We start from the raw sequence: 26330 nt of genomic DNA, 5'->3' as shown, positions 1-26330 counted from the left end.
TGCCTCTTGCTTTTCAGCTATTTCCCATGGCTCTATCCCGCTCCGCACCGCTGACCTTTTGTTTGGTTGTGTTTGCTTATTTTTAACAAGAAAAAAAAAAAAAAAAAAAAAGGAAAAGAAGAAAGGCTGGGAAGTGGTGAGATGGGGGAAAGGAGGGGGATATAGGGGCCGCATAAAGGGCGGGTATAGGGGACGGGAGGCGGTATAGCGGGGCGCAGTGCCGTGGGGCGGTGCGGGGCCCCTCCCGGTGGGCGAGGCGGGGCGGAGAAGGGCGGGGGATTCCGGGGGGGTTCCGGGGGGGTCCCGCCTACCGGGAGGGCCGTTCCCGGGGGATAAAGCGGGTGCGCGGCGGTGGAGGCGGCGATGGGCGCGGGATGGCGGCGCTGGGGGCGCTGGTGAAGAAGGCGTGGAGCGTGCGGAGGTTCGTGGTGCTGCTGTGCGCGCCGCTGGCGCTGGTGCCCATCCTGCTCAGCCTCCCCCCCAAGGTACCGCCAAGGGACCCCGGGTGGGCACTGCGGGCTGGGGACCCCCGCTGCGGGACGAGGGCCACGGGCACCGAGTGGGGCACGGAGCAGGAGAGCAAACTGGGGACGCGGCACCGGGAGCTCCGAGTGTGTGGAGCGGCTTTCCACGCTGGGAGCTGCGGGACACGGGCCGGCGACACAGCCTGGGTGCCCCGTGCCACCGCTTGCCTCAGCACCAGCAGCCCTCGGCTCTCCAGAGGGTCACCCTGCTGCCTGCCAGGGTTTGACCATGGAGCAGAGTGTGGGCTGCACAGCTCCTCACCCTTTTGCAACAACTTAAAGTGCGAATGGATGGGGCATCCTGCGGCCATGTCGGGTTTATAGGGGGAAGAAGAGATAGATAACGTGAATTCTCTTGAATGTTTCTTATATAGACATTGAGAGGTGGGAGGATCGTATGAGCTCAAGCTCAGTGGCAATGACCAGTGCTTCTTGCTGATACCCAAGTGCCCTATAGTTTTTATTAGTAGTGCCCAAATGGCATCTGGGGACACTGAGGCAAGACCAGCATCACCCAGGGCAGGGCTTTGCAGAGCTGGGGTAGAAGGTAAGTGCCCGGTGCTGAGAGCCTGCCTGGCATCGCTGGCCCGTCCCCTTAGCGATGGGAGTGGCAGCGGGCAGCGGTGGCGGCAGGGGACAGGGACCTGCGGAGCTGTGCTGCTGTTTGTGCTGCAGGGCTGGGAGTGCCGGGGAGACCGGAGTGCCGCCCGCACCGCTGTGCGTGACTCCCAGGGGGACCTTTGGTGCCGTATCTGAAAAGGCTTTGCGAGTGAGATAAGTGGTGTTTTGTCAGTGTGGAAACTGGTCTCCTCTTAAGGTTTGTGCTTTAGCATGTGATGAGCTGCACATAAAGCAGTCTGCGGCAAGACTTTGGAGGCTGCTGGATTTTTTTGCACCAGCTCTTGTGCACCAGGAACTTCTGAGCCTTGGGTGGAAGTCCACGGGGCGGTGAAGACACTGTGGAATTTTGCACCGTTGACTTCAGCGTGAGCAGGATTTCACCCTCAGGTTCTGACTCAGATCCATTTGATAATGACTTTTTTACATCAGAAAATAAGTAATGATCAGTATGTAGTGAGTATAGAATATTCAGGTGCTGTAAGGACACAAAGTTGGCACTTAGTTCTGCTTGTTCAGTGCTGGTCAGGTGAAACCTTCTCCTTTGAGATACAAAATACACCTGTTAAATTAAAAAATAATATAGATTGACTATTGCTTTATTTAGTGACACCAAGAGACATTTCTTTGGATTTAATGTCACTTTTTTTCTCTGTTTTATATTATTGGCTGAGTTATGAATAGGACTGTGTTGAATGTCTGCCTCAAGGAGCAGAAAACACATTGCACAACAGGTACTAAATTCCCTTGCGGATTCATAACTGAATAGTTACATTTCTACATTAATTTTCAATAGCTGAACAAATGAATTCAAGTGTCTTTAATAGCATCTTGTTTGACTTTGGCACTTGGTAAAATTGTGAGATAGGATTAGAGAGGGAGGAGATGCACTGTGTGCTAAGTGCAAGCTCATGTCTGGTCTGTGCAGGGGTTAATTGTGAGAACAAATCACAGATGAGCCCAGTGCTGTAGGAAGGGCCTTGATCTAGGTGCTCTGTGTGCTGGTAAAAGTGTGTAGTGTCACACAGGCTGTACAAGGATTTGGATGTTCAGGAAAGAGATTTCTGTATGTGTACAGGACTAAAAAATGTCTCTGTGGTGTAATGGTGCTGCTCAGTCCCACTCAGCTCCTCCAGTGAGCTGGTAGTCCACTGCAGGGTGCAGTCCATGAAGGACCTCATGAACAGGGTGGTCTGATCAATGCTGTTTTATTGAAGAAAAAATGGTGCTGAGAAAGTGGAAATGTCTGCAGCTGAGCGGGCGGCAAAGCAGGGATACAGCTGTGGTAATGGAAGGAGACCCTGGCAGAGCTGGCTGCTCTGCTGCTCACCTTGGGGGTCTGTTCTTCATCCTCCATGGGCTTTAAAGCATCAGAGGTGGTAGCAGTGGCACTGGCTGGTACCTGTCAAAACCTGGATGCTCACATGAGTGAGCATTTCAAGCAAGTCCAAACTGCAGCTTCCCCAAGTTCTCCCAAGGTTTGGCACAGGGGGGAACCTGTAGCTGTTAACTCCTGTACACAGTTGTATCTGTTCATGTTCAGGGGTCAATGATTCATCCAGGGTTTCAACACTAAACTCTCTCACTTGTTCAACAAGAAAAGAAACTTGCTGTTGCATCAACAGGGGATTAAGTTCTGACGTCTGGAGCTTGCCTGACCCCCTGTCCGCAGCCTGAGCCGCAAAGGGCTGTGGGAGAAGAAAGAGCAGGTTATGCTTTTAACCACACTGTGAAAACAGCAAGGGGGAGGAACAGGCGAGGGGTCAGCAGGCAGGGGATCAGGGGTGGCAGAGTGTGGAAGTTGTCCTGGCATGTGATAGCAAAGGCTGCATGCCCTCGGCTGCACTGCCCCGGTCAGGCGGTCTGTCCTGCCACGGGACTCCAGCCCAGCCTCGCGCTCTCCTGGGCAGCCAGGTCGGGAGAGCTGCTGCAGGTGTTCAGCAAGAACTCAACTGACTGGGCTGCTGCTGGAGTTACTGGGAGCCTGTCCCAAGCAGGGCATCCAGGGACAGCAGGCTGGGGCAGGAGGAGCTCCTGCGTGATGTGCAGCCACTGTAACAGCCGTGATGCTGCCGAGTGCTTGCACATCTGAAATGTGGGGCTGTTGGACAAGCTGGAGAACCCTGTGCTCCTGCTGGGATGGTCGGAATGCTGCCTGGCACAGTGCAACTGAAACTGGTAGGAGAGGAGAAGCATTGAGGACCAGCCTCTGCTGGTATCAGGATGAGCTTTCTCTTGTGAGAATGTGTCTTACAGGCACCTCTGCAGTAATTTCCTGCTCTGTTGAAGTTAAAAATCTGTTCTCACATCATGTCACCATCTATGTTCTCCCTACTGGGATACTCAGAAATTTTAATCTCCCAAGGGATTTCCACCATAAGAAGCCACCTCAGCTTTGGTTTCAAGGGCAGCATTTCACTTGGATCTGGAGACCAAGAACTCATGACTTAAAGCTGAGAGAACACAACAGGCTGTGGTTCCTTGGATTAGTACGTCCTTTCTGAGTGACACCCTGTGCTGTGGGTGCAGTGGGTTTTCCAGGGAAACCTACACTTAAGTGACATCCCCCTGGAAACGCGAAAGAGAAAAATCATCCATCAGGTCTGCCCTTGCTTACTGGTGATGGACTCCAGCATCCACATCTTCAAGCTGTGATTAGAGCTCTTGCCAGCTGTCACTCTGCAGTGGTTTTTCTCCGGATCCCTGAGTGAGTCCCTTCACAGAGGGATGGTGACAGGGCTGGCACTGCTGCTATGTTAATTGCCCTTGTTTTTAATTGATGGCCTCTGTAGGTGGTGGTTGTGTAGGGGGAGGCTGCTGTAAATGGTTTTGTCTACAGCCTCCTTTCTGCTAAATAGAGAAATGAAATTTCTGCTTTATGGGTGTGTTTGCTGAAACCTCAGGGTGTGCTCCCCAGGCTGTGTCTGGAACAATGGTTTGTGTCCATCACATCAGGCAGCAGAAGGAAATGCCCTGTGTGGAGCCACTTCCCAGGAGCCAGTTCACTGCACAAGGGTCTGTGTGTCACCTCTCGCTCTGGTTGCTGCTGAAATGGCTGAATATTTGTCCCCTGAGTGGAAGTGCCTGCAACCCCTCTGCTCGGAAGGCTGTGAATGATTGCAAAGAGCTGGGGCAGGGCAGGTGGGGCTGGAGGAACTGTTCTGCTGGAAGGGCCACGGGGGCACTTTTAATGAGCTGTGCAAAGAGCTTGTTCCAACAGCTTCTAATGAACTCAATGTCTACAGCCTCTTGGCTTGGTAACAGCTGAGGCAGCCAAATCTGCTAAAAGGAGCTCTGAGCAGGCAAATAGGGCCCAGTGCCTCCAGAAAACAGACTTGACTTCCTCGGTGGCCATAGAGCAATTTAAAATTAACTTGGATGTGATGGGTCCTCCTGGTTAGAACAAGGAGACTTTAAGATCTTCCAGAAGAAAAATTACACTGCTTGCACTGGAAAGCAAAGAGCATGAAGGGCGTCTTTGTGGGCAGAGGGGTGATGCAAATGTAGACAAAGGGCATGGGAGTGGGTTGTCCTGCATGCTGGAGGGGAGCTGGATCCTGGCTGGAGAGCATAGCAGGAGCATGGACAGGCAGGGTGCAGTCTAGAGAGCAGCCTGGCAGGAGAAGTAAGTGATTGTAGCCTGGTTTTACATTTCATACACAAAGTCCATCTCTGCAGTGTCTGTGCGTGGTGATTTGGGAAGGCCAGTTTCACAAACCTGGAAGCAATGGTCAGTTAAAAGATGAGAGAAGAACTTCAGTGGGGAAAGAGGGGGATGACTGAAAGCCCCGTGACTACATTTTACCACATCCTCTGTGAGCTTCAGTGCAGAGAGAGGGCCAGCCTGGCAAAGAGCAAGCTGGCACTGGGAGGATGTGAAAGCAGCAATGCTTGGGTTGGGGGAAAAGGAAGTCTTTATTGACAAGAGTTAATATTAATTGGAAAACATGACTGCATCTAAAACATGTCTGCCTGATTCCTGTCTGCAATGGTTGACTCTATGATTGTAAAAGTCTTTTCCAAACTACTTTTTCTGTGGTTCTATGAAAAGAGATATGGAAGAAATCCCTGGGCAAGGTGTTGAAGGTGATGAACACGCAGGTTGTAATCTGTTGCCAGATGGACAGTGAAGAAAAAGCCACATTTAGTGAAGCATTTTTGTGCTATACTGAGCAAAGTTCTGATAGTGCAATCCTACAGCATAAGAAACTGACTGATAATAAATATTTTTACTGTGATAGTAAACAGAAATGGAACATTTCATACATCTAACCCTGTCTACTTTAAAATCTATACATACAGACAACTTCCATAAAATAATTTTGCAAGAGCTGCCTGAAGAGTTTGTTGTGTACCAATAAAGTGGGTGTGTTTCCACAAGCCCCAGTACAGATGGAGATCACCAGGGATGCTGACCACATGCCAGGCTGATCTGTAGCCTCCCTTTAGTATTTAAAGTATTACTTTAAATACTAAAGTAAAGTGCTTAATAAGCTTTATGTCATTTTAGCAGAGGAAAATAGATTCCCTGAAGCTCTTGCAGCTTTGTGGCCCTGTGTTACTGGCCCCTTTCTAGCCACTCTGCAAATAGCCAGCGGGAGCAAAACGACTCCACTGGCAGGGAGGCTGGTAAACAGGGCTTGGGTTGAGTCCAGATTACATAATGCTTGCAGGAGCTGGGTTAGTAGAAATCAGATTCACAGATCCATCCTGCTGGAGAACAGGCAGTGGGCACAGTGGGGCTGGTAGCACAGTTACAGCTGTGACATGGGAACGCTCAGCACTTTTCTGCTCCAAGTAGTTCTGTATATCACAGGTAGGATGTTTCTTTGTGATAGCAGAGGGATAAAAGGGCTCCAATTCAGCCAAAATCTCTCTTGGTATTGGTATCAGGGTCCTGGAGGAGCTCTGTCTGCCAGTCTTTTACCTGGTTATAGGGTGGTGGGGGAGCCTGTGTGGGCTGATGGGGCTGTGATCCCCATGCAGCATTCAGGGGTTGATGGAGAAAACCCAAAGTTTGGCAATGCCAAGGCAGAGCTGCTTTGAGCACTGAGTCTGCTGGGTGGGGAAGCTGTGGGCACTGGCTCTGATGGGGAACAAGGTCCAGCTGAAGGTCCTGGTGCCCCTTCCAGGCTGGCAGTGGGGACTGGTGGCTGTGCCTGTGTCTCAGTGCTCTGCCTGGGTGAGCCAGCTCGCCTTACCTGACCCACATTCCCTGCCAGAGCCTCCTTTCCCTGGGGCACCTCATCTGCCCTTCCCAGAGACTGCCAGGTCTCCTGCCCACAGGAGACAGCCTCGTGGCTTGGCTTCCTCTGCCATAGCTCAGCAGGTCCCCCAGGGTGGAAAATCCCCAGTGCTTTGAGTGTAGCAAAGACAGGATTTCTGTCTGGAGGGGCAGAGGTCGATCCCAAGGCTCTTGAGCAACAGGAAGAAGAGCTGCTGCAGTCCAAAGCCACAAGTGCTTTCCTGGAAATCATTAAATAGCTATAAAATTAACCTGATCACAAGATCCATTTTAAAGTTCATATGTGCCACCATAAACTTTGGTAGAATTCTGTTGAAAATATAAATACAAAGCTGCAGGGAGATACAAGATGTAGGAGTCTTGACAAGGATGCAGCCAAGGGATGGAAGGATAAAGATTGTGTGGAGGTGATGGTGCCACACAGAGCAGCGAGTTCAGCTCAGCCTGTCCAGGGCCACCCTTGGCCAAATCCCTAAAGGACCATTCTCCTGACATTTGTTAGCATTTATTGCTTGTGTACTAACCAAACATACCAAACACTGGAGACATCAATTAATTAACATTTGCAAAATATCTTGAAATCAAAAAGCTTTCAATTTCATATAGAGTTTGGTTCAATTTTATTGATAACTTTTTTTTTTTCATTCTAGGGAATGCTGGGTTGAAATTGAAGTTATTGTGAATTGGTCTTGTTCCTTTTTTGTTCAATGGTGGTCCTATCTCAAAAACATTTTCAATATAGCTGCAATTTGTCCTCTTCTAGGGTAGAATAAATTGGATAAACAGCACTACTGCTTTCTTCAAGTGATTTCCTGTTGATCCACGTAGGTTTCAAAAATTCAGGGGAGCCTTTCACATAGCAGTTCTTTCTGCCCTGTTTCATTTTTACCCCTTGGCTTTTGATCTTGCAGTGAAGAGGAGTTATTAGATTGATGCTGTGTCTCATTGCAGTGTTTTCCAGAACATTTTCCATACACTGGAGAATAAATATCCATTACTTATAATTAGTTTTCTAAATTGTACATCATCTATTTTGTAAAGTCAATTAAAGCCTTCACTGATATGCTCTTGTATCATTGTTAAATATTTTCAGTTGCTCTACTCCTGTAAGAGCTAAAGTGTCTTTATTTTGAAGTTGACTTTGCTGCAACTTTCCTTGCAGGAAACTGAAGAATATTTTGCCAGTGGGAGAAAATAATTATTCATATGGCCTTTGGAAATCAAATGGAAAAGAGCTTAATGAGAGCAAAGCTATTTCTTTGGCATATAAAAAGAGCCATAGTAAAGAGGAATTATCGGTTGGCACAGGAATTAAATCACTAATCTAGTGGCAAACACTTTAAAACATGATTCTTTATTTTTGTAAAGTTTCACGCTGCCAGGTTTGCTGCTCTGGTCCTGCTGGTTTGGGGGAAATGAAGCACGAGGAAATGAAGCCAGGTGCCAGGGCTGAGCTGAGCCTGAGGGTTTTGCTTCACACACTCTCATATGCCATTTTATTGGCATCTAAAATTAGGTCTGAAAGTGATCTTTAAATCCAGATCTTGGGCACTTCATGTGAGGCATCACCACTGCTACAATTAATGTATGAAGAAATCAGTTACACTCAGTTCTGCTGTGCTCATGCTTCCACACACACTGAAGTGCTGGGGCCTTGCTAGCAGGACCCCTTGTGAATGCAAAGCCTGGGTGCTAAAAGAAAATCAGAAATTCTATCATTTTGTCCACCTTTCAAACTCTCACTTGCAGATGTAGTGGGCATAAATCCATGTTGGTTTTGACCTCCTTCAGCCCAGGCCTGCAGCAAATTGTCCATAGGTGAACAGGCAGGTGGTGGCTGTGATGTACCTGCTCTGGCTGAACCCTCAAATGATGGGGCTGAGACCACATTATCCCCAAAACGGAGCTCCCCAGCCCTTGCTGCTCCCAGCCTTGGCAGGGAGCAGAGCCATCATCTCCCCCTCAGAGGCCCAGACTCAGTCCAGGGGAGGAAGGTCCCAGCAGAGGGACAGGGGTGCCTTTGAGTAGCAATTCAACCTGCTCAACAAGCTGGAAAAGTGATAAAATAAATAGTTCTGTGGCTTCCAAGTGATTCTCAGCAGTTATTTATAGTGCTGTGGGCACTCTGCCTGTGCTTGCTGACAATATCCCTGTTCAGCCCTGCCGTGACTGAGCCCAGCTCTGCGCTGGGCTCTCCCATCCCGGGCTCGGGGCTGCTCTCCTGACTTCCTTCCATTGCTCATTGTTTTGGCCGTGGCTGTTGTGACAAATGGCTTTGGTCTAGTTTGTGCCTCCTGGGTGGAGGGATGAATTCATGCTGCAGCCTGGGGCACTGGGTTTCTGCCAGCCTTGGCCAAGGCCGGGGTGATGCCGGGCGATGCCTGCCCGCAGGAAGTGGTGTGACACCGGGGTGCTTGATTTACTGATTTCCGTAGGGGCCGGGATCAGTTGCCATGGAATGGGTTCTCATAAATCTCTTGGGAGACTCTGATCCAAGAAAAGAAACCTTTCTGAGTGCTGCCTATTGCAAATGTGGGGGACATACATCTCCCAGGGCTGTTTTTGCATAGCTGTGCAGAGCATGGTCCGTGGAAGCTGGAGGGAAAGCACAAATGGGTCAGACACCTGAGCATGTTAGCAGCAGTGCCAGCCCTAATTCAGTATTGTGGGACAGCTCCTGGTCTCCAAAGATTCCTTGGTTGATGCCTGCAAGCATGTGGGAAGATCAGGCAATCAAGGAGGATTTTGGTTTTGCTGTGGCCTGAACCCCTTAGACAATGCAGGGGGGAAGATGTTGTACTTGATGGAAATGATTTGGGAGAAGTACTGTATCCTTAAGGGAGTTACTGGAGCATTTGCTTTAGTAAAGAAGCATTTTGCTTCTTTAAGTGTCTCCAAGTGACAAGATGTCTCTGTAATGCCACATCTCACTTTTCCTCTCCTCCTTTTGCAGGAAGGAAGATGTCTCTATGTGATCCTGCTGATGGCCCTGTACTGGTGCACCGAGGCCCTGCCCTTGGCTGTGACAGCTCTGCTGCCCATCGTCCTCTTTCCCTTCCTGGGGATCCTCCCATCTAACAAAGTTTGCCCACAATACTTTTTAGACACCAATTTCCTGTTCCTTAGTGGTTTAATCATGGCCTCGGCCATTGAGGAGTGGAATTTACACCGCAGGATTGCTCTCCGGGTGCTCATGTTGGTGGGAGTCCAGCCAGCCAGGTGACTACGGGAGCAGGGGCTTCTCCTTGGGGGATGTGAGCTGCAGGTGCTTGGGAAGAGGCTCTGCTGAGCTGCTGCTTTAGTGGAGGCTGTCCACACCCCCTTTTCTCCAGTTTATTGTGTTTGTCCAGCTGTTTGCCCCTGGGCCAGTGCAGCACAGGGAGAATCGTTTGGTTCAGCCCCATACTTGTGCTCCATCCAGTTTCAGGAGAGTCATAGAAGTCCTTTTTGGTATTGGTTTTGTTATCTCTGCACATGAGCTTTTCCTCTTAATGTGTCAGAGAACTTGCCAAACTGAAGAAATTCAGCTTTTCCTTTTTTCTCTCTTTCAGACTAATCTTAGGGATGATGTTGACAACGTCTTTCCTGTCCATGTGGTTAAGTAATACTGCCTCCACTGCTATGATGCTTCCAATTGCAAATGCAATTTTAAAAAGCCTCTTTGGGGAGAAAGACACATCTAAGGATATGAACAGGGAAAATGAAGAAAATCAAGGTAATTGAGACAGGGCAGTAGAATAAGCCAGCTGAGGTCTGCCCCACTGCTCTCAAATCTGCCCCATTTTATTGACTTCACTGGCACAAATACCATGTTCATTAGCTTGCAGCTTGATCTCAGGGCTGGTCCCACTTTACTGCACACTTTATTCCCATGGTGGAAGAATATTGGCAGAAAACTGCCTTTTATCCTGCCCTTTCCTCGTGCCATGCAGGAGGCAATGCTTGTGAGTGGCCTGGAAAACCAAAAAGAGGTGATGCCCAGCCAGCCTGCTCCATAAACCTGCTGCTGGCACAGGTTAAAGTGCAGCTCTGTGGCACGGTGGTGGGGGGGTTTGTAGGGATGCTGTGGGGATAGCTGGAGCCAGGGAGGGCTGGAGATAGGGCAGGTGAGGAGTGGGGTCCCTCCCTGTGGCACACAGAGCTGTCATGCACTTGGGGCACGTGTGTTCTCGTTTTCCTGTTTGTTCACCCATGGAACTGGAGCCTGAGCTGGAGGAGAAAGCAAGGACTCAAGGGAAGGCTGTCAGGTTAAATATCTGTCTGTGAAGTGCTTTGTGATTTTTTTCCATCTCGATGCTGCTGCTTGGTGTTGCTCCTGAGCAGGTTGAGGATAGGTCAAGGGTATGTGGCCAGGTAAGGCCTTCCTCTCTTCACCAGAACTTCGGGCTTCTGGCAGACAGTGATGAGAAACAGCAATCCAGAAATGACATCCTGACATCCCCTTTGCAGCTATTGCTGATATCTGAGCAGTAGTCACAGCTTCTTCTTCTGCTGCTGCTGCTTCTTCTTGCACTAATTAGTAATTCATCTGCCTCTGTGATTTAAATGGCTTCTTAGTTCCTGTTGAGTCCTGAGGCAGATAAAGGAGTCCCCAGAAGAAGGCTCAAACATGTGCACATCTAATAAAGATATAGTTAATCATTCATCATTGATGTTTAGCAATCGTGAGATATTTGCACTCCAGGTTGCTTTATTATGTTTGCTTTATGAATTTTTGACTATTCACATCTATTAAAATCAACCTCACTGATTTCCTTTCTATAATTTTCTGTTCTGTGTTTTGTCAGTCTGCTTTTAACCTTTTTGTCCCCAGCCTCTGAAACTGACTGTGCAGTTGTGGCTGTAAATACAGTAGAGTTTGGGAGCACATAAAAGGAAGATTTTCCCCACCTTGTCCTAGACACTGTTAAGCACAGAATTAACATCCTTGACTCACATTTCCAGTGGTAAGAGAAACCAGAAAAGGCAAGGGAGGGGCATGCAGGTAGAAGAATGAATAAAGTGATGCTTTGCAAATATCATGTGATGGTGTGGTTATGTTTGGGGTTTTTTGTGTGGTTTTTTGGGGTTTTTTTTTTGAGATAAAGGCTTTTAAAAGTTATTTATTATACAAGTGAAGGAGGAATCACCTATAAAATGTACATTTCATACATCAAAATCTGCATTTTTATGTAGACTTTTTATTTGAACTTTAGTGTCTCAAGGTAGACTCATCCTTTTCTGTAATCTTTCTGAATGGATGAGCAAAGCTGAGTTCCTTGAAGGAAGCCCTAGACCTGAAGTCAGTCAAAAGTGATGAATCTGATGTTACACTTAGGAGCAGAGATGTGCAGATGAGAAAAAGGTATAATCATTTTGTAGTTTATTAAATGTTTATAATCTATCTGAATTGTGATCTCTGCTCCAAGAAAGACAGATTCATTTGTGAAGGGAGCTGTATGTGGAAGAAAACTTGTACAATGGCATGTGATAAGATCAGTTTGCCAATTGACTTGGTTTCATAACACTGTGGTAGAGTCCATGAGGCTAAAAAATATTTGAGTGGTTAAAAATAACAATTTAAAATATAATAAAGAATATGTGACATTTCAAAACATTTGACTTACAGCAAAATATCTCAAGAAGTGTTTGAAACCAGTTTTGTGTAGGACTTTGCTTACACACACAGTGCCTGAAATTAAGTGATATCTGATCAGCTGGTGACACTTTTTTCCTGATGAGAGAATCTCAAGATTTGGATCACTTGTGTCCATGTTGAGCTATGTGGGCAGCATGTTATAGATCAGCTAATATTTACATTCTTGTGTCATTGACAGCTAAAACTGAGTGTAATAATTTGTTCATTTTCACACGCTTGGCTTCTGATGAAGGAGAGCAGGTAGTGAGGTTGGGTGGCTGAAGTCCCAGCTGGTTCTGGTGGATCGAAGCAGGGTTATAAATTTAACACCAACAGACATTTTTCAACTTCTAGAACTTTCCTTTTGGAGGTGAGCCCTGCAATTCTGTCTGACATCTCCAGCAATAGGTGTGTGACAAGCTGGAAGCTGCTGTGCCATTGAGCCTGACCTCTCTCCTGCTTCTGCCCACTAACCCCTCATTGGCAATATTTCATTTCTCTGAGCACCTTAAATATCTCCAGGCAAAAATCACAAGAAAATATTTCCATTCTTTTTTTTCCTTCATAGAGAATATTCTGCAAATTCAAGATAAAGCATTCAGTGCTTGAGGTGTAACTGAGTCACAGACCTGGAAATTATGTCTCTAAAGGGGTAGGTGGGAAATGTGCATTTTTGGGCAGTGCTGCCTGGTTTGATTGCTTAATCCCAGGCAGTGCTGGCAGGGTGTGGCCACAGCACTGCTGCCTGCATCCCTCAGTGGGTGGAAATAGTCCTTTTCAGGTCTTCTCAACCTTTTAGAAACTAAAAATGTCATTAAAGCAAAAACTATCTAGGAAAAGCATTTCTGCCTCTAAGGTATATGAGGTATTTTGGTGAAATGGCCACAGAATCCTCATATTGCTCTGTGAGAGGTGTGCACAGCTGGGTCCAAACTCTTGCTACCTTTGGTCTTTTCTGACTTATGGACCTGTAATAATTTTCAATTCCTTTTTTACAAGTTTCATAAGAAAAGTTCTACAGTATGCCTGGCTTTCTTTTGCATGGTTACCTTTGCAATCCTTCCTTGAAAGATAACTCACGAACAGTCCTGCCCAGATTGGCTGGTAGTCTGAGTTTAGCTAGGGAAAAAATTTTTTTAAAAGTTGAAGTAGAATGAAAGGTTTTTGCAGAGCCAGGACTGGGCTTCAGTGGGACAGAAGTGTAAGAGCCTTTGGGCTAAATCCATTGAGGGACCAACAGTCAACCATGGGTTAATGTTCATCCTTCTAATTACATCCCTTCATCGTGGCAAGGTTGGGATGAAAGCTCAGTGTGTGTGTATCCAAGCCAATTAACTCCAATTCAGTAAATTAGCCATGTGTAAAACATGACATTGCAAAAATCCTTGGTTCACTGAGCTGGAACGAGCACAGTGTCTTTGGTGCACACGTGAGTAAGTCCAGAGACTTTGACCACTGGCTTCTCTCCATGCTTTTGCTCTCTAGGTCATACTGGGTGGAAGGGGATTGGGTTTTGTGCTAAGAAGGGGTGCAAGGAAATTTGGGGATTGCTTAGGTGGCAGTACCAGGAACTGGGCTCTATATGTAGTGCAGGGAAGTGCAGGCACACAAACCTCTGGACCCAAAACCATGCAGAGAGGACAAGGAAAGGCATCTGAGCCAACAGGGGTGGGGAAGGGCCACCTGGACTGAAGGTGGGTAAAACTCACAAGTGCTCCAGTCCTGTGAGGAACGTGGAAAATGAGGTTTGGTAGTACATCTCCCAGCCTCGGGAGGTCAAGCCATGACCACAAATGCCACGAGCCTTAATGTCAGGTCTGGTTACAGAGAGTGATTGTATTGCATTTCCATTTTTTGATTTCTGAGTTATCCCATGGGTTGGTGTGGTCAAGTGGTGTGCAGCTCCCAGAGTCCTGGGACTGGCTGCTCAGCCTGCAGGGTCTGGCATTTGTGGAGAGGATGATGGGCTTGGAATGGTCCTTGCTGTCAGGGTGGCTTTTGGAGGACCTGGTACAAAACCTAATCCCCAAATGTGTCTCACTCTTGTCTTTAAAGAAGGAATTACAGCCTTATGGTGACTGCACTAGATGTCTGCAGGGTGTAAAATTCTCACCCCATGGGAATGAAGCTCAGTGACAGGGAGTGCTCCTGCTGTGCCTTGGGGAAAATGCCTTACAGATACAACAAAACCCAACAGTGTTCCTTCCTAAGAATGATTAAGGTTAATCCTCCCCCAGGAAAACCCACCCCAAACCCACGACTTGGTAAGGGACGCCCTGCAAGTCTGGGCTGTGTTAGAAGATCCCAAAGGCCACCCTGTGTCAGAAGCTGTAAAGGGACCAAGTGCCTGGCTGTTGCAGGAGAAGCTGGGTGCTGTGGTGGGGCTGGAGCAGTGGCAGGAGGAGGTGGGCTCCTTCATCCCTGCCAGGTGTGAGCTCCTGACCCCATCCCCTTGGTGTGAGCTCACCCTTCATTCACACAGCCCCTCCTTTAAGATGGTAGTTCTTTCCTCTGTCCCTCTGTTTGGTTCAAGGAGAATTTTCTAGATGCTTTGAACTGTTTTAAAGTCCTCATCTTTCTTTTTCAGCATCTTTACAGCAGAATAAACTTTACACTGTACCAACTGAGATGCAGTTTCTGGCAAGTACTGAGGAGTAAGTTAACTATAAAGTTTGTATTAGAGAGTTGAGAGAGAATTATCCCCTGAGCTAGACCAAGTGTTAGGAATTTGAAATTCAATCATTGCAATGTTTTGATTTTACTGAACATCCTGGTCACTAGCAGCCTGATGATAAAAACCCTCCTCTGTGTGTCCAGCATCCCTCTGCATGTCCAAATCATTACAGAGGTTTTTTTTCAGCCACTCTGAAATCATAGCCAGAGGTGTCTCCTGCTGGGGATTTGTGCCTTGGTTTTCTCAGGAACATCAGATGTGTGAAGCTGATGATGTAAAACCCCCCAGGATTTGTACACTGGCCATGGTCCTGCTTTGATGGCAAGGATGGGGAGGAAGCATCTTTTCAGGAACAGAGCAACAGATGTTTCTTCCCTCAAATCGATCAAATTCTAGTTATTTTTCCTTTTGGTAGTCTTGTGGACTTTGTGCTCAGTGTTACAAGCTGCTGAGGGTCTGGACAAGACACAGACACCCTCAGCTCCTATGGATGGGTCTGAGGGTGCTCTGTCCTCTGCAAGGCTGACAGTCCCATGTGGCACTTCACCAAGCAGACCCCTCTGCAGCACCAAGCTGCTAAGGTGTCCTTGAGCATACTGGGAGCTTGGATTTCTAAAAACTGGGAATTTTCCTCTGTCAAGGCTCTGAAGTGGTTGCACTGTATTTAAACCAGGGCTTTCACCGGATTCTCTTTTGGACTATTTTAAAGCAAAGATCTGGCGGAGGAGAAAGAGCTTTCCAGTGATGCTCTCTCAGACTTAAAGAAGGAGGAGGAGTACAAAACAAACATATGGAAAGGTTTCCTCATCTCAATCCCATATGCAGCCAGCATCGGAGGTACAGCAACGCTGACAGGAACTGCACCAAACCTCATCCTTCTGGGACAGCTGAAGAGGTATGGGAGGCTTTCCTGGGGATCCTTGTAAATCCTACAAGACAGAGACATGTTCTTCATCCCTGCAGGAAATTCCTTTCTGTGCTGAGTGCTGGTTTGGAAAATTCATGCCCTTCCAGAACATTTTGGGAAATGAAAGCAGGGAGTGCACCAGCCTTAGACTTAGTGAGCAGGTTTCCAGCATAGCCAGGCAGGCTGGCAGCCAAACTGGAGCATGTGTGCTCCACCTCACTGATGCTTCTAATCCCATTGAATTGAATGGGACTTGACTCCACGCCTACAATTAACCTGGTAACTGTTTTGATGAAGCAAACTGTGTAGTGCTTTGTGTGCAATTATAGCTATTGCTGTATGGGAGAAAGAAAAATAATGAACCCACTACTTCTTAGCCATAAAAGATTCCTCCTATGTGCATAGGGGCAGAGATTTGTGCCAGCCCAGGTGCCCACAGGTATTTATTACTTTTGCTGACCTCTACAAGGAGTACATACAGCCTGTCCTGGGCACTGCAGCATCCCTGCCAGGTTCATGTCCAGGCTCTCCAGCAGTTTCTGTAGCAGGATTTAATCCTGGGTGTTCAGGAGAATCTTTGCATGATGGCATTTTCCAGTTGGAGGGAGATTTCCAAATCTTTCCTTGCGTGTTTTCACAGCTGGGCTGGGTGAGATGGGGGTGGCAGGGTGTCCTGGGAGTTGTCCCAACACAAAAATGCTCCTCACATTTCCTTATGTCCAGATAACTCCTGAGGCATGCACAGGGATAGTTTTTAAATGCACAGGGGCAGGTTTGTGGGATATTTCACTGCTGATTTCAGATGCTTGTTAGCCCATAGATGGAAGGGTTGATTTCCCATCTTGCATTAACTTGATTTTTCCCATTTGCTTAGTTATTTTCCAGAATGTGATGTGGTGAACTTTGGTTCTTGGTTTATGTTTGCATTTCCTTTAATGCTGATTTTTCTTCTCATGGGATGGCTATGGATCTCCATCCTGTATGGAGGAATTAACCTGAGGTATGTTGATATTTACTACACATATATGTAGTCTGGTTATATTAGCATTATAAAATACGTGGTCATCATTCTTCTCATCCTAAATTTTCTGATATCACTCAGGATCATCTTCTGGAAAGTGTGGGAATTTAAAACCAACTCTAGCAGGTCCATCCCATAACAAGTCATCTATTTTTAAAAAGCTGATATAGAATAAGAAGGTTTTAAAGATATCTCATAGTTTCATATACTTTATCCAACTGAAATACATGTACAGAGTATGCATTATATTCATTCAGTTAAATGTATAATTTTTAGAGGTTGTTTTACTGCCTGACCTTGGTCTATGGAGAGTAGATGGCAGATTTTTAATGACAGAAGGAAAAGAAGGATCTCAGTTTGAAGACTGTGATAAAATCTTAGTTCCCCATGAAAGAGACAGGATTTCTTCTTGGGGCAAAAACCTGGGTTTGGAACAGATTACTTCACAACAGGGCTTAATTTTACAACAAGGTGTTAATCTGTAACTGAGAATAACATGTTTTTTTGGTAAATCTTTGCTGGACACATGCAACGCCTCAGTGTGCACAGCCTAAAGCGATTGCAGCACTGCTCTGCTGCTCATGTGGAGACCTTTTTCCCCCTCCACACTCTCACAAGTGATGGTAACAAAGTCAGAGTCTTGCTTCCTCCAGGGACCATACAGAATTTGTGATATTTAGAAAAGTCTTTAATTGTTGTTTTGACTTTAAAATGCAAATGTGGAGAGAGGGGAAAAAGGAGAACAGGTGTCCAAATATTTACATTGTCTCAGACATAGGGGAAAAAAAGATCAATGGGAAAGTTTTAATCCAGAAAATGCCAAAGGCTTGTCCTTGACTTGCTGGTGGGGCTTCTCAGGAGGCTCTGCGTGCTGCTGTGTGATGCTTGGCTGGCTCCCACTGCCGAGGGCTGTGCTGCTCTCACCGTGTGCCAGGGCTTGTGCGGAGCCGAGCCTCAATTCCCGTGTCCATGGTGAGGGCTGGGCATGGCACACCCCCAGCCCCTGAGGTGAGGGAAGAGGCCAAAGCCCCGGTGGAAGGCAGAGCTGCTGTGGTGCTCAGGGACGTGATGCTCTGTGTTTGCTTTGGCTCGTCCCCAGCACAAGGCCCGGCTCTATTGGGATAGCTGGGCCAGCGCGGATGCCAGAATTCCCCCGTGGTGAGGTGCGTGGAGGAGACACTGCAAAGCTCCACAAGTACAGCCGAGGCCCCACAGGAGCCTTGCTTGGGCTGTAACTGCCTGGGGATAGTGGCTGGATTTCTCTGTGGGCAGGTCCTGGGCGCCTGCAGCAGAGCACGGGCAGGTGGACGCTTGGGCTTTGCCTGAATCCAAAGGGCATTAAAAGGCTGAGGTGTGGGCTGGCTGAGATGAGGCTGCTGTTAATGACACCTCCCAAAAACCAGGAAATTAAGGGGCCAGGAACTTGAAATGCAGGAGCTTCTGAATGATCAACCATTCATCTCTATAGAACATCCAGCCACCCTTTGAAAGAATAAATGAATTAAAGAAGGGCAGGGACCATGGGGATGGGCAGATGTGTCTGATACTGAAATCTGGGGTTGCAGTTTTAATCAAGGTCACGAGCAGTGTTAGAAACCAGGTTCAGTGTCATGGGATGTGATGGGAGATGAAGTGCAAGATATGAATATATCATTTGTATGCACATGCTACAAAGGAGCAAACTGTGAGCAGTCAGTGCAGCCAGGCTAAGAGGCTTAGCCAGGAGCACATTAACATTCCCAGCCACTTAGAAATTCCTCACATTTTTTGTTGATCCTCAGCAGCATCCTGGGATCACCCAGGAAATTACAAGTGACTTGGAAAATGAAGGGACAGATTAATTTTCTGTGTCACCCTATTCCTAGTTGTTCTGCCCAAGTAGGTAACTTGCTTGGAAGGAAGACAAGGAAATCCTGCAATGTTGGGACTTTCATTTGGCAATCACAGCCCACGCTGGAGGAAACAGTTCAGAATATAAATGAGAGGAAACTTCCTCACCTCTGCAGGGTCTCCTTTGTATGACTGCAGAGACAAAGGATATATATAAAAAAAGTTTTATTACCTTTATCTCAGCAGAGATTTTCATTGTTAGTCTTCATAATCTGAAGGTAACACAAACTGAGCTGCCAGAGATGTGCAGCTCTTTGAACCTTGAAGAGCAGGTGCTGGAGAAGGACTGAGTCCTGCATGTGCTGCATAGAAAATGCATTATTTCCTATCTGTCACTTAGGTCAGAGGCATGTAAAAATGCATGTAAAAATATAATTGTATTTCTTGGCAGGGGCTGGAAAACAAAAAAGTCAAATATAAGAGTGGATGCAGAAGCCCGAGCCAAGGAGGTGATAAAGGAGGACTATCAGAAACTGGGTCCAACAAAGTGAGTTGTAAAGCTGGGATAGAAATGAGACAGCAATTCAGTGGGTTTGGAAATATCCTGTTTTAAGAGTGGAGGACTGTGGGGAATGGAGCTTTTTAAAGAAAATTATACCTACATTTCTACTCATCTGTTTGTAACCTGCTGAACTTGGCTTTCTGCATGCTCCACCCCCCTCACCTTTGCTAGTGTGAATAATTGCAAATAGCAGCTTGCACTCAAATCTTCTGAAGAACAGCATTCCTTTTATAGAGAGAATTCATGCTGAGCTGTTTAATTATTCTTTATGATTTTTCTACTCCAGGAACAAACCCAATTCTGTGTTAGGTGCTAACCAACACAGGCTGGATTTCAAGGGTTTGTGCAAACCTGTCCTGCAAAGCAGGAGGCATTTGCTGATGAATCATATTATGGATATGAATCATATGGATTGTGGATATACTTAAAGAAATCTTAAAGCTCAGAGAAAGTATACAGGAAGAAGTCAGATCCATACCATGGAACAAATTATTTTTTTCTGAACAATTCCCTCAACTATGATAGTCAAGTGAGGAAAGTAAAAGCTGGTACAAACTAGGGATGGGGATTATATTTTGGAGTAAGGCACCAGCAGAAAGAAACATGAGTTTTAGATTTCTGAGAAATGCTAAAAAAAAGGGGGGAAGCAGGAAAAGCTGAGTATCTCCAGAAATCCAACCTTCTATATGTTCAACCATCCACTGATATTCTGGGCAGCCAAGACTACTGAAGACTGTTGAAACTCTAGGGTTTATCATTAAATGGTCTGTGTTTGCCCATCTGTAAAATAATATTTTCATACTCAGGGCAATGCTGTGAATATCCAGTGATGTTTGTGTCCTGCTATTGACATTGTAATTATTTCTGTTGTGTGGAACATGAAGTGGTTCTTCAAAGACAGCTCTCTGTGTCTGTGCTGTAAATGAAAGAAATTGGTTTATTTGTTCCATTCAGTACATTATCGAGCAGCCTGCAAAATGTCTCTGAAAGAATCAAAGTCCCACTTTGAGATCTAGGAGTGGGAAAGTCCATTAAGCTGAGCTCTACCAATTTGATTAGCAACCCCATAACTAAAAATCAGCTCAAGCAGCCTCTTACCAAGGGCTTGTGTACCCTTGCTTGTGCTCAGAGAGATTTTAAATAGAATTTTGAGGCATCATCTTAAACCTTGGTTAAACCTTAACTCCACTAGATACTTAGTGAATGCTATTGCCTTTTACCCTGCTGTTTGTCATGTGTCTAAGGGACAGTGTTTAGAATTTGACCTTGGAGGAATTTGTTCCTGCTGTCTCATGTATGATTTGAATCTCAGTCATCCTTTTGTACTGCTTGAGCTGCAGTGCCACCATCCCTGGAGGGACATGGTCAGAGCCATGGCCACGAGGAGCTGCTTGGCCCTTCCTCTCTGCCACACCCAGAGGGTCAGCCTTGCATCCCACTGTTGTGACATTCCTGATATCCATCTTTCTTCTCCTCAATGTCTTCCAACGAGAGAGTATTGCTGGCAAACACCACTATTTGCAAATAGATTTGCAATCTGGCCCAATGTTTCACCGTAGCTGTTTTTAGAAAATCAGCCTCACTTCTCAGCCAAGATTCCTGCTTCCTGCAGCAGGAGCTGGATACTTGTCCTAGCTTGGATCCACCCCTTTAGCACATCAGCATTTTAACCTCATTTCTTTTCATTTCAGGTTTGCAGAGCAGGCAATTTTCTTCTTCTTCTGCATGTTTGCAATCATGCTGTTCTCCAGGGATCCCAAATTCATTCCAGGCTGGGCAAGCTTGTTTGCACCGGGGTAAGACTTTATTTTCCTTCCACTCTGGCATTTTGCAGTAACATTTCCAAGTCATTGACATTCCTGAGTTTCTGATTGTGTTGCTTAACACTATTACTCAGATTTCCTGGAATAAATTAACTGAGCATCAAGTAGCAGAGCCAGCTTTGCATTTTCTCTCTCCTAGAGGAGGTGCATGAAGCTAGTGGGAAGTTGTGGTGTGTCTGTTTGAGGCCATCCCGAGGATTTAATGTTGGGAATGCTGTTTATAGATATATTTACAGTGAAATACTGAGTTCTTTAGGCAATCCACTGATTTCACCAGTGGTCTGAAGACTGAAGAGAGATGGCAGGAACTGATTCTGAGTGCTATCCTGTCTCTTTGCCAAGTTTGTATCCCTTGTGACAACCATACCTTGTGAAGATTAATAGATACAGCAGTAAGGGAATGCTACAGCTCAGAGAGGGTGCTGTTATTTCTTAAAAGAAGAGAGCTTAATAGTTTGGTGGGTTTTTTCAAATAAAATCCTAGTTTGATAAATGTTTCCTTAATATAACAAAGTAGTTATGGACCTTTTCCTCATCAGTTAATAACTCCTTAAATCCAACACATGCTTAAATTAAGCTTTTTACTGGATGGAGCCTGCCTTTCACCTGAGAGTTTGAGCATTTTGCAAAGAGTTCACATAAATAAGATGGTTTGGGTTCTGTCTCTCTTCCTCCCTGCAACAGGCTCAGGAAACTTGTCCTTATAACTCTGCAATCAGAAAACCAGAACATCAACGTGGCGGGGATTAGATCTTGGTTTTTACTTTTGTAGGGCAGCTTTTCTGGGGGGTTCACAGCCCACGGTAGAAATGTAGCTCGACAGGGAATTATAAAAGAAAAGAACTGTGAACAACAAGCATTGTTCAAACCTGATGGAAACTTGTAATCTTCTTTGGTAAATCCCCGTTCTCATAAACTTTGTAATTCTACAGGCCTGTGCTTCTTACAAGTGTTTCTGCTGCTTTTGGACAGGTTTATCTCAGATGCGGTTACAGGAATCACCATTGTGATTATACTCTTCTTCTTCCCTTCACAAAAACCTTCCTTCAGGTGGTGGTTTGACTTGAAAGGTGAGTAGGAGACCCCTCCAGGCAGGGACTGTGTGCTTGCCTGTGTCCTGGCAGGGCAGGCATGGGGCAGAGGCAGTGCTATCCCCCCTCGGAGCTGCAGCAGCAGCACTGTCTGTGTGGAGCAGGGTGGCTTGAAGGTGCCATTTGATCCTAGAGAGGCTTTTGGTTTTTTTTTTTTTAAATCTGAAGTACCAGCCGCTGCCCTGCTGCTGATGGCAGGAATGACTCAGTTGCTCATGTAGCTGTCAGGGTTGATGCCATGGTGGGATGAAGCGACCTGAAATGGGTGTTCATTTACCACAGCAGACCTGATGGTGGAACAGAGGTTTGGGGTCTGACTTCCCAACAGCTCCTGTCCTTCGAGGGGAACATGGACCTCTGAGAGGGCAGAGCTGGGCTAGTTGTCCATTCTCAGATATAGGTGCTCTTCCTCAGCTTCTAGAATAATTTAGAATTTGAACTTCTAAAGCTCAAACTCTCCAGCAGGTTTTGAAGTCTTGGGTCAGTCCGCTTGAGGAGCAATGAAATACAAATTTTAATTCATAAATTTCCTGGAATAAGAGATGATCTGAATGGGGAGAAGTAGCTGAAGGCCTTTGGATGGATGATGGAGAATCGCCTGGGGTCTGTGGGAACAAAATAGCAGCTGCTCTGAGTTATGCACATTTGTTGTGTTGTCCATACACAGGAAGATGTTTAATCAGGCCTCCTGTGGATAAAATATGTGCCCTTTTTCAACAGAAAATTTCAGTCCCATTAGTGCATCCTTCCATACAACAGAGCTCACTTTATCACGTATTAAGAAATAGCTTTTAGGGGAGATGAGCTCTCTGCTGTAAAACTCACTGGCTGTTGAATAACAAATGGAAAATTAATAGCACCTTTTATTCAAATGGCAGAAAATTTCCTCCTTCTATGGACCCCCATGTGTTGAAGACAATGTTTATGTCTGTTACAGAGAGAAAATTAACTGGATATTAAAGTATTAAATCGAGAAAGACTCAAAGAAAACTTTATTGCTAGAATGTTTTTTGGTGGTTTTTTTTTTTTTTTTTTTTTTTTTTTTTTTTTTTTTTTTTTTGGCTAACTCAAGACACTCCATGTGTGTATTTGATCAGCAGCTCACGGTCAGTGAGCTTCAGCACTGCTGTCAGACCCATCAGACCCATGGTATCATTCAGTCAGGCGATGGCTGATGCTCCTCTTCGGGTGGGTGTTTGACACAGGCCTTTCCTCTTTGTCCAGCACCAAACACAGAGACCCAGCCCTTGCTGACTTGGAGGAAGGCCCAGGAGACGGTGCCCTGGAACATCATCCTGCTGCTCGGAGGAGGCTTTGCCATGGCCAAGGGCTGTGAGGTGAGGCCCACAGCAGATGCCATGTGGCATCATCCTGCCCAGCAGGGTTGAGTCTTAGCAGGGAGTCACTTGGTGGTCTCATTTGGCTTTGGAAAACCAAATGGAGTCACGACACTCAAAGGACATATTTGTTAACTCCAAGTGACAACAAATACACAGCAGATAACTAAGGAGGCGACAACTCCTTGCAAGCTGCTTGCTCTGAGACACCCTGAGGACAAGTTCTAGGAGAGGACCAGTTCCCCTGCAGGGATGCAGGAGGATGACTCCTGTTTTTACTCTCCCTTCTGCAGGAGTCTGGCTTGTCTGTGTGGATAGGAGGCCGTCTGCATCCCTTGGAGGGTGTGCCACCTCCTGTGGCTGTCATCCTCATCACGGTTGTCATCGCCTTGTTCACGGAGTTTGCCAGCAACACTGCCACTATTATCATCTTTCTGCCTGTCTTGGCAGAGCTGGTAAGGCCTTCCCATGGCAAGAGCAGCTCCTCCTCTGCCCTCTCCTCCTGGGCTTCAGGCTCTTTGAAACCCTTGGAGCAGCAAGTCCAGTAGCATAACGTGGGCACAGAAGGATAATAATCCCTCAGACTTTGTTGTGAGGGATGCGATCATTTATTGCAGAGTGTGGGATTACAGGGCTGTGCACAGCACACTGGCTATTTGCGTCCTTTGGTTTATCTGTTGGCAGCTCAAATCCCCAAGGTCCAATTTCTGTTCCTTTCTGGTTTTCCAGGCCATTCGTCTGAAAGTGAATCCCCTCTATTTAATGATACCAGGAACTATAGGATGCTCCTATGCATTCATGTTGCCAGTCTCAACACCTCCCAACTCAATTGCGTTTTCCTCTGGACATTTGATGGTCAAGGATATGGTAAGTTCCTTTAGATACATAAAATGATGAAAACAATCAGCCTGAGCACTTAAAGAAGGTTTTTTTTCTGTATCGTTAGTACTCAATGTGTAGTAAAATGAGAAGACAGAAGTCTGATACTGTTCTCAACAGTGTTTGAAGGCACAGGATGGAAGGAGCTTGCATGAAGTTGAAATTTGGACCCACCATGGTTCCAAATGGTGACAGAAGTGGTCTTGAATGTGGTCAGCATCCCCCAGCCCCTTGTCCTGTTTCTCTAGTGTCAACAGCTCAACTTTCATAGGTTTCTGGATGCAGGAAAATTTCCCCAGCTCAGTGAAACAAAGCTTATGAGTAAAATTAGGCTTAGTCCAAGTTCCTGCTCACATTCCTGAGGCTAAACAGATGTTAATGTTTTTGATGGATCAAAGCTTGGTAAGCAGCTGCAGAATGGCCTTTGTGGCTTTAAGCCTGCTTAAAATGTTGCTAATATTAACAGCAATTGAGCCTTCCATTTTTATTATGTTTGCATTCAAATAGCTTCGTGCTTCACATGCTGTAGATGTCCAGTCTAAACTCAACAGCTGTCTTTGTATTTCTTTTGTAGGCAAGAACTGGGTTGCTCATGAATCTTATGGGAGTTCTGCTTCTTAGCTTGGCTATGAACACATGGGCCAAGAGCATCTTCCAGCTGGGGACCTTCCCTGCATGGGCCAACATCCACGCAGAAAATGCCACCTCACTTGTGACAGCTGTAGAAAATGTCACTTTAAGTGCACTTAATAAAATATGAACAAAGCCACTCCCGGGGAAGGACTCACTCACTTAGGACTGGGGCACTGGAATCGTCAGAGTTTGCACAGGAGGAAAAGCCACGTGGCCGCTCACACTGTGTGGGACCTTCTGGTTTAATTTTATTTTTAGAAATTCTGGTCAGTGTCCCAACATCCATTTGTTATTTTCTCTGGAGAGCTTTCCCCAGCTTCTGCAGGTACAAATCTGACTCTCTCAGAGTCCTTCTGTCACAGGTGGTTGTTAACCGGACAACCTGTAAGCATGGAGCATCTTTGGGTAGATGCCTGTCCCCCCATGAGAGCTGACGAGCCTTGCTGCTCTAGCTTCTGATACCCTACCTCGTTTTGGAAAGCAGCCCTGGCAACAGGGTGGAGGCAACTGGATTATTTATGTGCAACCCAACGTGAGTGAGTGTATCAGAATCTGGCCGGGGAGAAGGCGGCGTGGTGCTTCTGGCAGGGTGTAAGGCTGGGGTCTCGTTGCCATCTCATGAGTAATTCTCTCATGGAGGATGAAGACCATTTCTTCACGTCTGTGTGTGAAGGGATGACTCAGGAGATGTGTCGGTAGGACTTGGTGCATTGCTCCATGCTTTGGAAACTGGAAGGCCACAGTTTGTTTCCAAACATGTTCAATGTTTTGAAAACCTGGGACAGCGACTGCTGCCTGGTTCTTTGCACTGAGTACATGGATGGGGGTTTGGGACCAAATTAATTTCTGACGTAACTTTGGACATCGGTGGTGTTTCACCGTTGGTAACTGTGGCCAGTCTTAGGCTGTGAGACTGACTCACTCACAAGCGACCCGCTGAGTCACAGGTCAGTGGACAAGTTGCATTGGAATATTATTGACATTTCTTAAAAAATAGGCTTTGATTCTTAACGTCTTTTTAAATCAGATTGCTTGGGTACTTTCAATGAAAGCATTGCAAATTGACTGTGATTTTAATCACCACTTTATCCAATTATTTTTATTTTATTTTCTGTAAGAATATAAGATATTAAACTTAAATCGTCAGTCATTGAAATAGATGATTGAATGATAAAGGATCTGATTCTTGTTTTATGGAAGGTGAATGACTGGGTCCCTGTGCTGGGACCGGTTTCTCTGACAATGTAAACTGGTGGAGCTGACAAGATGAACTGGCCCGGGGTAGGGATCCAGTGCATCCCCCTGCTCCTGTGCTGCTGATAACCCCCAGGGCCAGGTAGGAGGGCTGGCAGGGAGATGTTCACCAGCTGCTGCTGCAGGGATTACCCTATGGGGGTCACCCTGGGGTGATGTGGCAGGTGGGAACTCGAAGGGGTTGAACTGAAATTGCCAAAACCAATTGAATGTGGAACTTTGATCAATCAAGTTTTTTTAAAAAAATCCTTAATGTTCAAACAAAATCCTTAATGATTGTGGAAAACAAAATAAAGCACATTGGTTAGCACGTCA

General features: G+C 46.2%; 1 protein-coding gene across 1 annotated transcript; it reads left to right on the top strand.

Annotated features, from left to right (window-relative positions):
- Nucleotides 1-374: 374 nt before the first annotated feature.
- Nucleotides 375-26330, top strand: SLC13A3 (solute carrier family 13 member 3). Its single transcript, XM_053992814.1, has 13 exons — nt 375-485; nt 9341-9606; nt 9939-10102; nt 14592-14658; nt 15388-15573; nt 16460-16585; nt 18888-18983; nt 20690-20794; nt 21794-21891; nt 23137-23249; nt 23543-23704; nt 23979-24116; nt 24703-26330. Exons 1-13 carry the CDS (start codon nt 375-377, stop codon nt 24886-24888), a joined length of 1818 nt encoding a protein of 605 aa, XP_053848789.1. The 3' UTR covers nt 24889-26330.

This window comes from Vidua macroura, chromosome 17 (assembly GCF_024509145.1).
Source record: "Vidua macroura isolate BioBank_ID:100142 chromosome 17, ASM2450914v1, whole genome shotgun sequence".
Lineage (NCBI taxonomy): Eukaryota > Metazoa > Chordata > Aves > Passeriformes > Viduidae > Vidua > Vidua macroura.
This window is presented reverse-complemented; position numbering and strand designations above follow the sequence as displayed.